Source organism: Cupressus sempervirens, chromosome 2 (assembly GCF_028749045.1).
Source record: "Cupressus sempervirens isolate cs-2001-9-10 chromosome 2, ASM2874904v1, whole genome shotgun sequence".
Classification (NCBI taxonomy): Eukaryota; Viridiplantae; Streptophyta; class Pinopsida; order Cupressales; family Cupressaceae; genus Cupressus; species Cupressus sempervirens.
The window spans coordinates 693,947,863-693,958,461 of record NC_143119.1 but is presented as its reverse complement, the minus strand read 5'-3'; the positions used below and the strand labels follow the sequence as shown (position 1 = coordinate 693,958,461).

Sequence of the window (10,599 nt, the reverse complement as noted above, 5' to 3'; positions counted from 1 at the left end):
CGCAGGGCCTGGTGGCTGTGCCGTTAGCGTTAAATGGCGCGGGGGGGAGTAGAGTTGTGCGCTGCCGTGCGATGAGGGGAATCGACGGCTGGGAGAACGCACCCAACTTTTCAGAGCGCGCGCGTAATTCCGTTCTCTGTCCAACTTTTTATTGGAGGGATTCCTTGTTTTACGGTGTTTTTATGAATAAATTCGGTCGTTTTATTATAGAGCTCGCTTGCTGTGGATTTGTTTTTGGCTTCCGCCGCCTCTTTCTTCCTCTGTTTCGAGCACCATGTTGGAGAGGATCGGTCGTGGAGGGAAGCTGTAATTAGTTAGTTTAATTGGGAGAGGTTTTATTTATGCTTTTGGATTTTGCGTGTTTTTGGTCGACGGTTTTTTGAAGATTTTTCAGCGGCGGCTTCAGAGCTTTTCTCAGTCGAAATGGTTAGTTATGGTTCATTCTTGAATTTTAAGCATCGTTTGTGGCTTGCTCTGTGAGTTTTGCTTCTTTGAGGAACAATTTGCTTGGCATGTGAATTAGTTTTTTTTAATGCTTTGTGCAGATTTGAATTGGTGTTGTGGTTGTTGAGGAAGATTTAGTTGCGAGAAGTTCAATTTCTCTTCTGTGTTCTTGTTGTCAGACTTGTGGGGGAATTTCTGCTTTGTGTGGATTTGAATTTGTATTGTAATTGTTGAGGAAAATTTAGTTAGGAGAAGTTTAATTTCTTTTCTGTGTTCTTGTTGCAGTAAGACTTTGTGGGGAAATTTATGCTTTGTGTAGATTGAATTGATATTGTAATTGTAGAGGAAAATTCAGTTGTGAGAAGTTTAATTTCTTTTTTGTGCTCTTGTTGCAAAGTTTTGTGGGGGAATTTATGCTTGAGCAGAGGTTTAGTTGTTGAACGATTTGTGCGTTCCCGTGCCGAATTTTCGTGCGTGTCAACAATTTGAAACATTTGTGTAGTTGATTGTCAAGTACGTGCGCTTAATTTGGGCCTGAAAGGGAGTGTTTGGGTTGAATTGGAGCGGTTATGAATGAATAAATTTAGTATGCTTTTCGTTGATTTCAGTTTTTATGAATTATAGCCACCGCCGGTTAAATTACAGTTGTCTGAATCATTTTACAGCGTAATTTCCCAGGAATTGGCGAAAATTTCTGGATTTGAACATTTAATTTTAAAAAAATTAACGTGTTTGTTGAAATTAGGGATTTTGTAGCTTAATTTACCAGGAATTTGCGAGAATTTTAGGAAATCGAACATCCAATTAAAAAAATTCACGTGCTTGTTTAAATTTAGAGATTTTAGATCTTCCGGGGCTTATCTGTGAGTTATTTAACCAATACACTGAATATATCAAGTGTTTGGGCTATTCCTTCCCGATTTCGCCAAGTTTCCATAGAATTAAGGCAGATTTTGGAACGCTTTGAATTTCGCTCCTAAAATATTGCAGAAAATCTCGAGAAGTTTGTCAAGATTTCTCTTTCGGTAGCCTTCGAGGTACAGAGGATTCGACTATGGTCGAATTGGAAACGAATTGGGCAGAGTATCATAATGGATCTTGAAGAATTGAAGCCGTAGCATGTTCTAATTTCTCTTTTAAGTTTCTTCATCTAGTTCCGAATACACAATTTTTAATTAGATAGCCTTCCTTGATCTTGAAATATTTGCAATTACACAACGGTTAAACCTGTCGCAGTCATAATCTGGGAATTGTTTCTAATTTTAGAAATACTGTGTGAGCTCTTTATGTGTATCAAAACTGTAAAGGGGTAGTTTCTAGACTCTCATCAGTTTCCGCTTATGGCCTATTAAACTTCTTGTAGTAATCTTTGGCACTTGATTAATGCACGCTGTCGAACCAGGTACACTCTAGATTTGAGTCCTCAAACATTACGGATGCGAGTTCGAATCCCGCGAATTAGGGAACCTGTAAAGACAAGTTGTTACACCATATGGTTCTCTCTTTATTGCTTCCTGATGAATTAGGCGAATATTCTTAATTTAGTCGAAACTGAGTTATTGACGAGAATTTTAGGCGACCGACAGGAAAAGAACAATGTTTGACCTTGTAGTCCTTTAATTTATCTGGTTAAATCCGCTTTCTTGATTGTAGATTCTTAGGTAGAACAGGCAGTAATTGACTAATTCCTTCCAAACTAACCGTGATTGGATAAATTTTCTGGGTTTTGCAGGTTGGATATGCTCTGCCTGAGGCGCCATCTAAACCAGCATGGCTGGAGGCGCTGCTGACAGAAAGATTTTTCGTTGCCTGCCCAAGGCATCTTGAGATCAAGAAAAACGAGAACAATATATTCTGTGTCGATTGCAGCAAAAGTATCTGTCAACACTGTCTGCCCAACCATCAGTCACATCGTCTTCTACAGGTTTCAATCCACCACTTTAGCAAATGGTCATTTAACTTCTAACATTGTTCTTACACGGCCAATTGGCAATTGCCATTAATTGCATCCTTAACGTGTGCCAAAAACGTTCATTTTGCGGTGGTAGGTGCGAAGGTATGTGTACCACGACGTTATCAGACTGCTGGACATACAGAAGTTGCTCGACTGTTCTCAAGTGCAGGTGAGCTTGATGGGTCATTTGCTTTGCCAGTAGATAACGACAATTCAAGGCATTTAAATACATCCCCATTTATTCTCAACCAAGATGTCTCTCTGTTTTGGATTGTTGCAGACTTACATAATTAATAGCGCAAAGGTGGTATTCTTGAATCAGCGGCCCCAGTCCAGACCGGCCAAAGGACTGGTGAACTCTTGCCAAACTTGTGACAGGAGTCTGGCAGAGTCGTACCGATATTGCTCTGTTTCCTGCAAGGTCATATGGCTATCCCTTTCACAGACACCCATTATTAATAGCTTTGGTGTGTTAACTTTCTTTTCTTAGGAAATTACTGTAGAATACAGTAGGTATCCAATGGTAACAAGGTGGAATATTGTCCCAGGACGTTGTCAACTCTTTTTATAGCATATTTGAGTACAATTTCTCGAAATATATGAAGTATAATGATTTGTTGAAATTGAAATTTATTTTTAGGAAGAAAATTATGTAGGGGAAGAGATCCCGTAGTCATTAGGTTAATTTTGTGTACTTAGATCTGTTAAATTGTAAGTCGAATTATGCCGATGTACGTGGAGTGTGAAGTGGTCGAACAATGTAATTTTAAAACACTCACCTCAACCCCAATAGCAGCTCACCAACAAAAATAAAAATAGTACTTTTGGTGCCAATAAACCAATCAGCAATAAAGAAAGTTTAAAAATGATTTACTATTAGTACATGTATAATCAACTAGACTATTAGTACATATTTTCATTTTTAATTCTTTATAAAGCAATAATTAAGAAGCAATAATTAAGAAGCAACTGAGATAGCTATTGAATCTATTGCCCTAATTAAATATGATTGAATGAGCCCAGAATGTAGATATGGCTGGCTTGGGCTTGGTCTCTTTCAAGCATTTATAGATATTAACTAGTCAAAGTAACATTTAAACTCGTGAAAATTAATAAGAAACTTATTCAGTTTAGCACTCAACTAATTACCCAATATTATAGTAATGCTGCAATATTGATTTTGAGCTTGGAATGATTTGTGTGCAGGTAGACGCTGCATTGAATAAGGATAAGAGTTTATCTCGGTTGATCAACCATTGCAGCTCGTTGCTCTTCCCTGACACATTCACTTACTCTCCAAGAGAGAGTCCAAATCAGGTAGAAGAAGAATTATCACCGACTTCAGTGCTAGAAGAGACATCATCAGGATCAACTGCCAATGACCTACATTGGGTGTTACCATGTCCGTCAATAGAAATGCCTCTGATTAAGAAAATATGCAGACGTGTTGCTGCACCAGAGTCTGTTCCTACTAGGACATCAGGTAGCAGGAGAAAGGGCATTCCTCATAGGTCCCCCATATATTAATAAATCGGTTAATCTTATTTCTCAATAATTTATTTTCTGTAAGTTGGGTTGAGTGCTTGCCATTTCGAAGTGCCACTGGCCAAGTTTTCTGGGTCCATGATTGAAATCAGTCGACAGAGTTTTGTGTAAGAGTGACCATTTGTAATTTTATTCTCCATCTTCTTTTTCCAATGCATCCCTCCCTGACAGGTTTAATTAAAGTTTGCATTGGCTTGAGACAAACAAATGATGCAATTGTTTATATGCATTTAGCTATTTTCTTGCCGCTTGATCCTTATGGGCCTGTTTTGTTGTTTTCTGTGTTTTATTCAAATTTTGGCTCTCCCATTGAAAAAGGCTTTTTCTTAGGAGAAAATGGAGGGGAGCTTACATTTTCAGATGTGCTTGGTCAGTGGGAGACTGAACGTAGAGATTTTTGTACTGCAAGGGCGGCGAAAATCTATAAAACTCGACTTCTAATCAAAGATTTTATTTTTAGTGGGAGTCGGTTTTGAGAATTTTAATAGTTTTAAGTGCAAATTTAGCGCATTAATCAATGTTTTTAATTAATTTATTATTAATCGATTAGAAAGTTGTCCTCCTCACCTGCTGTTTTCCGGAGTGTTGCCGGCGCCGTTTTGGGTTTTATTCTGTTTTTTTTGTGGTTAGTCATCAGATTCGATCGGTTCAAATACTAAATTCAGACGGCTGGTTGCTTTCAAGAATAAAATAGTACAAACGAAATTAGCGGATTGCAGCTGCCCTTAAAAAATGCAATGGTGACGCGCGTAAATTGTTGACCATATTTTAAAATGCGGTTTCCTTTATAGGCAAAAATACATTGCAGTCTTTATTTTGTCTTTACTTTTCAGGTCTGGAGGCGTTTATTCTCTACATAAATAGCTAAAGCTAGATTTTCACCATATAATTAAAATTGCTGGTTCCCCTCTCATAGTTTGAATTTACCCGAAACCAAAGGAGACCAATTAGACTAAACTCGCGCCTTTCCGATGAGAAAGTGTCATTTTAAATGTGCACATGGTTCGTCTGATCAGGTATTTTCAGTTTACTATTTATATATGTAGATTTAATAAAGTAGACCTTAAAATAGATGTTTATGTAATAGGTTAAAATTTAAATAAAGTTGATGTTAAGATGGATGTTTATGAAATAGTTTAAAATTTAAATAAATTATAAGGATACTTAATTTTTAATTTCACATAATTATATTTTGTTAGGTGTTCTAATCTATTCTTTTAGTTAAATAGAGATGTATATTTGTTCACTACATCATAAACAATAAAATATTTTTTGTTTATCTTATTTAATTGTAAAATTGATTTGTGTTCTTGTAGATTTCTTCTTTTTTTAACGGATTTAATTTGAATATATGCTAAAAAATTTACATGTTGTAGGGTATGTGTGTGCGTGTCTTATTTTGTAAGGATGTTGAATTAGTAGTTATCTAAATTATTATGAATAACAAACAATGTGATGTTGATATGTTATTTATATTGTAATAAATATTTTATAGTATCCTAGTAGGAATGTAAAATCGAAATGGAAAGTAGCATCATCTAGACTTTAAAATTAAAATATCTAGAATTAAAAGAAAATAAAATGAGAAAGTGGTGAGATGCTCCACTTATGGTAGAACAAAGGGGTTACTAATAATAATTGTGGATAGGTTACTAATTTGGAAGAGAGTTAATAATTCATTTATAAAGAAATAATATATGTAAAGCTCAACATGTTGAGAAAGAAATATTATAAAAAGTGTTAAAAATAAGTCCCATTTAAATTCACTGTTACAACTCTTTGTCATATGTGATTGGTCTTGTCATTATTCCTTTCTTAGGTGGACTATGGCTAGCATCTTTGACTAACTATTTATAATTATGGGTAGGTGTAACCATTGTGTCATGTTGGGGTGCTAAGGAATTATTTGGACCTCTTGTCTATAGGTGTTAGAATTGGTTAGTTGAATGTTGCATTTTCAGTTGAAAGGAGCTACTTTTGGCTTGAATGTGGACTACTTGGAATCTATGTTGGCTTATAGTTTTAAGCCCATGGTTTTAGAAAAATATTTTTGCTTTTTGATTCACACATTTGTATCATAACACAAAAATTAAAACATATTTAGGCTTTCGGCATTAGTTTTAGACACCTTAATGTTTTAAGGAGTTTTGAGAAAGGCCAAGGAATTTTAAATGTTAAAACTTAGTAGAGGGGCTAATGATTGTTCCTTAGATTTTAATTTTTGAGAATATTATATGTATGAAATATAAAACAAGGATACATTTATTTTAAATTTTGCTAGATTTGTAGAGAATTTATATTAAATTCATAATTTTGTGCTTTATATTGGGAATGCATCATCTTTAATTAAATACTTATATAATGTATTTTTTTATTTAGTGATTTCTCAATAAAATTGATTTCTTCCCCAAGCAAAAATTTGATATCTTATTCAAGAATTCAAAGCTCTTTTTAAATACAAAAACATATCAAGATGGTGAGTGCATTTATAACAATGAAATACTTGTTAGAAGATTGGTTGGAAGCATGAATGCTAATGGGGGAGAACTGTAGATATGTTACTATGATGATATGATACATTCATGATTGAGTTTGTCATTGATGTCAACATAGCAGTTTTCTGTGGTATCTGATAGAAGAACAACGAAAAGATCATGTTGTTATGGATGACTAGTTGAGTATTATAATCACTCGAGGTTATGGGAGATACTTCTACGTATTTGGTATATGCAATTAACGTTGAAAGAAGAAAGGACAAGTCTAGAAGAAGTTATGTAAGTTTTGATGATGTCTATTTTGAAATAGAGTTTACAGAGGCATGTTCTGGTAAATTTGTTATATCTCTTAGTAGAGTTGATATCTTAAGGATTGAGGTTGAGAACATGGAGAAGACATGTTGGTGATGACATGGCTAAGCTCGTTGGTCATAACATGGCGTGTACAGAAAGTTATTCAACTTGCACGGCGAAAGATTTATGTTATTGCTAAGTGTAACGTGTTCTTAATGTGGTCCTATAGTAATTAATTGAGAAGGTCTAACAACCAACTCAATGAATTGTTTTATGGACTCGGTATAAAGGAAGGACATTCTCCTTTATCATGGTATGTGATGATATGATGTTATGATTGATGACAAGTAGCAAAGAGTGTGGAATGCAAAGTTGAGCAAAGCAGTGTGGAAGTGAAAGAAACTTCATTGTTGAGGTTTTGTTGAGTGATCGGAGGTTTGGTATTTGGATTTAAGGTTCATGACCTGGTCTACAAGGTTTAACAGTGATTGATCTAGTTGACAGAACAGTAAATTACTTGTTTGAGTAGTGAGCTCTTCTTGTAGTTGAAATTGCATGTTTGGGCAGTGGGCTCATCTTGCATACATTATACCACTACTCCTAACAGGGTTGGAATCTCCTAATAGGGATTCAAAGTCTCCTAACAAGGACTCTATGTACAAAATGTTGTAATAGACTCCAAACAGGGTCTATCCTCTAACAAGGAATATTTATATTAGTACATCATCTCGTGGGCATCATTCCCATCAAGGTTTTCCCTCTGAGCAAGGGTTTCCCTAGTCAAGATATTTGGAGTAATTGTCTATGTGCATTTTATTATGGTTGATGTTTACTTTAGTTGATTGGTTAAGTTTGTTTAAAGAAGATAAATGTTTTAATTGATGGATAAATAATTCACCCCCACCCCTTCCACACACCCATCTTGGTGGACTACTATTTCTAACAATTGGTATCAGAGCATTAGGTCTTTGAAGATAAAGTTTAACAACTTTGGGAGATCCATGGCGAACATGTTTAGGAAAGATAGTTTGAAGTTTGATGGAACAAATTATGACAGCTTGAAAGAAAAGATGAAGACACATTTGTTGTGTATGGGTTCGGGATATTGGATATTGACAAAATTAGAGAAGACAATCATTGCTGAAACAAATTTGGGAGTTTGCATCGAGGTAGAAAGAGATCTCTTCATGTGTGACATGAGAGCTAGAGAAGCACTATTGACTGCACTTCCTAAAATTGAGTACAATCAAGTAAAATCACTTGCTACTTCACATTTGATTTGGAAAGCTTTGGAAAATAGTTTTGAAGGTGATGCACATTCTAAGAAGTTGAGGCTACAAAGTTGGATTTGTGCACTTCAAGATGCTAAAATGATGGAAGATGAATCTGTAAGAACATATATAGGTAGGGTATCAAAAATTACTGCAGGTATCAAAGCTCAAAGGGGAACCAAAGAAGATGATGAGGTTATGGAAAATATTGAAGACTCTAACCCCACCATTTAAGTCAGCAATTCAAATGATATAGTTGTCGATATCTTGTACCAAATATTTCACAAAGGAGACATGTTTGGAAGACTTGAAGCAATAGAGAATGAACTTAGACAATCCGGAGAACTGACCAGAATAGAGACAACTTTTAGTGCCTTGAATATTTGACCTAACTTATCAACGAGCACAAGTGCTAGAGGAGATTTTGCTAGCAACAATAGATTTGAGGAGGACAGAAAGATTGAAGGACTAGCCCTTCTGGTAAGAAGAGAAAAAGGAGGTAAGAAAATTTTTAAATGCTGGACTTGTGATGAATATGGTCATTATGCATCTAAGTGTCCTAAAAGAGAGAAAAAGTATAAGGGAAATCACAAACCTAGAAAAGATAGAGAATGTTTGTATGCAAATGAAGATAATGATTCTAATGAACAAGCATTAAGTGCTAGTGATGATGAAATTGGATTTGTGGCAATTAAAAACGAAAGTCCAGAGAAGGTAGCTTTGGTGTCACAAGTTGAGAAGAAATCTAATTGGATAATTGATAGTGGTTTTCACATCATATGACTGGTGACATGAACAAATTTGTTGACTTCAAAAGTCAAGATGGAGGAATTGTCAAAGTTGGAAACAATGTAGCATGCCAAGTTAAAGGTATTGGATCTATAACTCTTGATTGTAAATTAACACTAAGGATGTATACTTTGTTGATGGTTTAAAGCACAATCTTTTGAGTGTTGGACAATTAGTAGACAAAGGTTATCAGTTGTAGTTCACAGAAAAGACATGCATGATTAAAAAAAAAGATGGAAAGGTAATTGGAACCAGAACCAAATCTAGAGGTAATGTATTTCAGTTGAATCCTATTGAAATGACATATTTGGTTGCAAAGGTAGATGACAATTGGTTATGGAATAAGAGATTTTGTCATAAAAACTTTGACAGTATTGTGAGGACTAGTAGAATGTTTGTAGTTAGAGATTTGCCAAAGACTGTAAAGCCTACTAACACAATTTGCAAGGAGTGTGTTTTGGCAAAGCATAATAGAACTTCTTTTCCCAACAAGAAGTTTATCACTACAACAAAGTTGGAGATTGTACACATAGATCTCAGCGGTCCTACAAAGACTAAAGGATTCTATGGTGAAAGGTATTTTATGATTGTAGTTGATGATTTTTCTAGAATAATGTGGGTTGCATTTCTTAAAGAGAAATTTGAGGCATTTGATAAGTTTAAGATATTCAAGATTAGGGTTGAGAATGAATCTGGTATGAAGATTAAATGTTTAAGATCAGAAAGAGGAGGAGAATTTACTTCAAATGAGTTTAACAAGTTTTGTGAAGAAAATGGAATTAAAAGACAACTATCAACTCTGAGAACCCCTGAACAGAATGGGGTTGTAGAGAGAAGGAACAAGTCAATTATAGAAGCTACAAGAGCTATTTTAGCAACGAATGATGTATGCAAGACATTTTGGAGAGAAACTGTGAATACAATAGCCTACACTATGAATAGAGTACAAGTCAGGAAAGACACAAACAAAACTCTTTATGAACTGTGGTTTGGTCACTCACCTACAGTTAAGTATTTCAAAATTTTTGGGAGTAAGTGTTATATCAAAAGAGATGATGATATTGGTAAGTTTGATGCTAGAAGTGATGAAGGTATGTTTCTCAGTTATTCATTGAAAAGAAAAGCTTATAGATGTTATAATCAGAGAACTAAGACTATTATGGAAAGTGCAAATGTGAGAATTGATGAGAAATTCATGATACAAGAGAGAATAGTTGATTACAATCCAAATGATGATGTTGTTACTAAGCCAAGGAATGATGAGGTATTTCTTGAGACTAACAATGATTTACAGAATGTGTAGTGCCTACCCTAGTTTGCAATTTGCTAAGATATATTTTCATATTTTACTTTGTGAGTCTTGGTGTATTTTCTATTAATTAAGTCTAATTAAAAGATTTAATTAATGACTTAATTAAATGAAAAATTAAGATGATATTTTAATATTTTATTTTATTTTATTAATTAAGAAATTAATTAAATAAAAGATAAAAGTTATAAGTGTAAAAGTTGGAATGTGATAATATTTATTTAATTTAATAATAATATATTTAGAGTTCATTTTTAAATAAATGCTAGATAATAATATTATAAATATTTTATCAATTAAGTTTCAAAAATAAATTTAAAAGTGAAAAAGATATTAAAATTATTAAAAGATTCTAGATCACATGATGCGTGCAAGTGATTAAAATATATTAAGATTAAACAAATGGATTTAATAAAGTGAGTGCATGAGATTTAAAATTGATAAATTAATTTTAAAAGGAGTCAAGTGAATATTAAATAAAGAAATTTAATTAAATAA

General features: G+C 34.1%; 1 protein-coding gene across 1 annotated transcript; it reads left to right on the top strand.

The window, feature by feature from the left end:
- Nucleotides 1-215: 215 nt before the first annotated feature.
- Nucleotides 216-4,190, top strand: LOC149575275 (protein RGF1 INDUCIBLE TRANSCRIPTION FACTOR 1-like). Its single transcript, XM_089815068.1, has 5 exons — nucleotides 216-426; nucleotides 2,177-2,368; nucleotides 2,493-2,567; nucleotides 2,679-2,819; nucleotides 3,605-4,190. Exons 1-5 carry the CDS (start codon nucleotides 424-426, stop codon nucleotides 3,923-3,925), a joined length of 732 nt encoding a protein of 243 aa, XP_089671194.1. The 5' UTR covers nucleotides 216-423; the 3' UTR covers nucleotides 3,926-4,190.
- The last annotated feature ends 6,409 nt before the right edge of the window (nucleotides 4,191-10,599 follow it).

Coding starts and splice junctions, on each gene's coding strand:
- LOC149575275 (XM_089815068.1), top strand. Junction 2,568..2,678: donor TCGACTGTTCTCAAGTGCAG/GTGAGCTTGATG, acceptor GGATTGTTGCAG/ACTTACATAATTAATAGCGC. Junction 2,820..3,604: donor ATTGCTCTGTTTCCTGCAAG/GTCATATGGCTA, acceptor ATTTGTGTGCAG/GTAGACGCTGCATTGAATAA.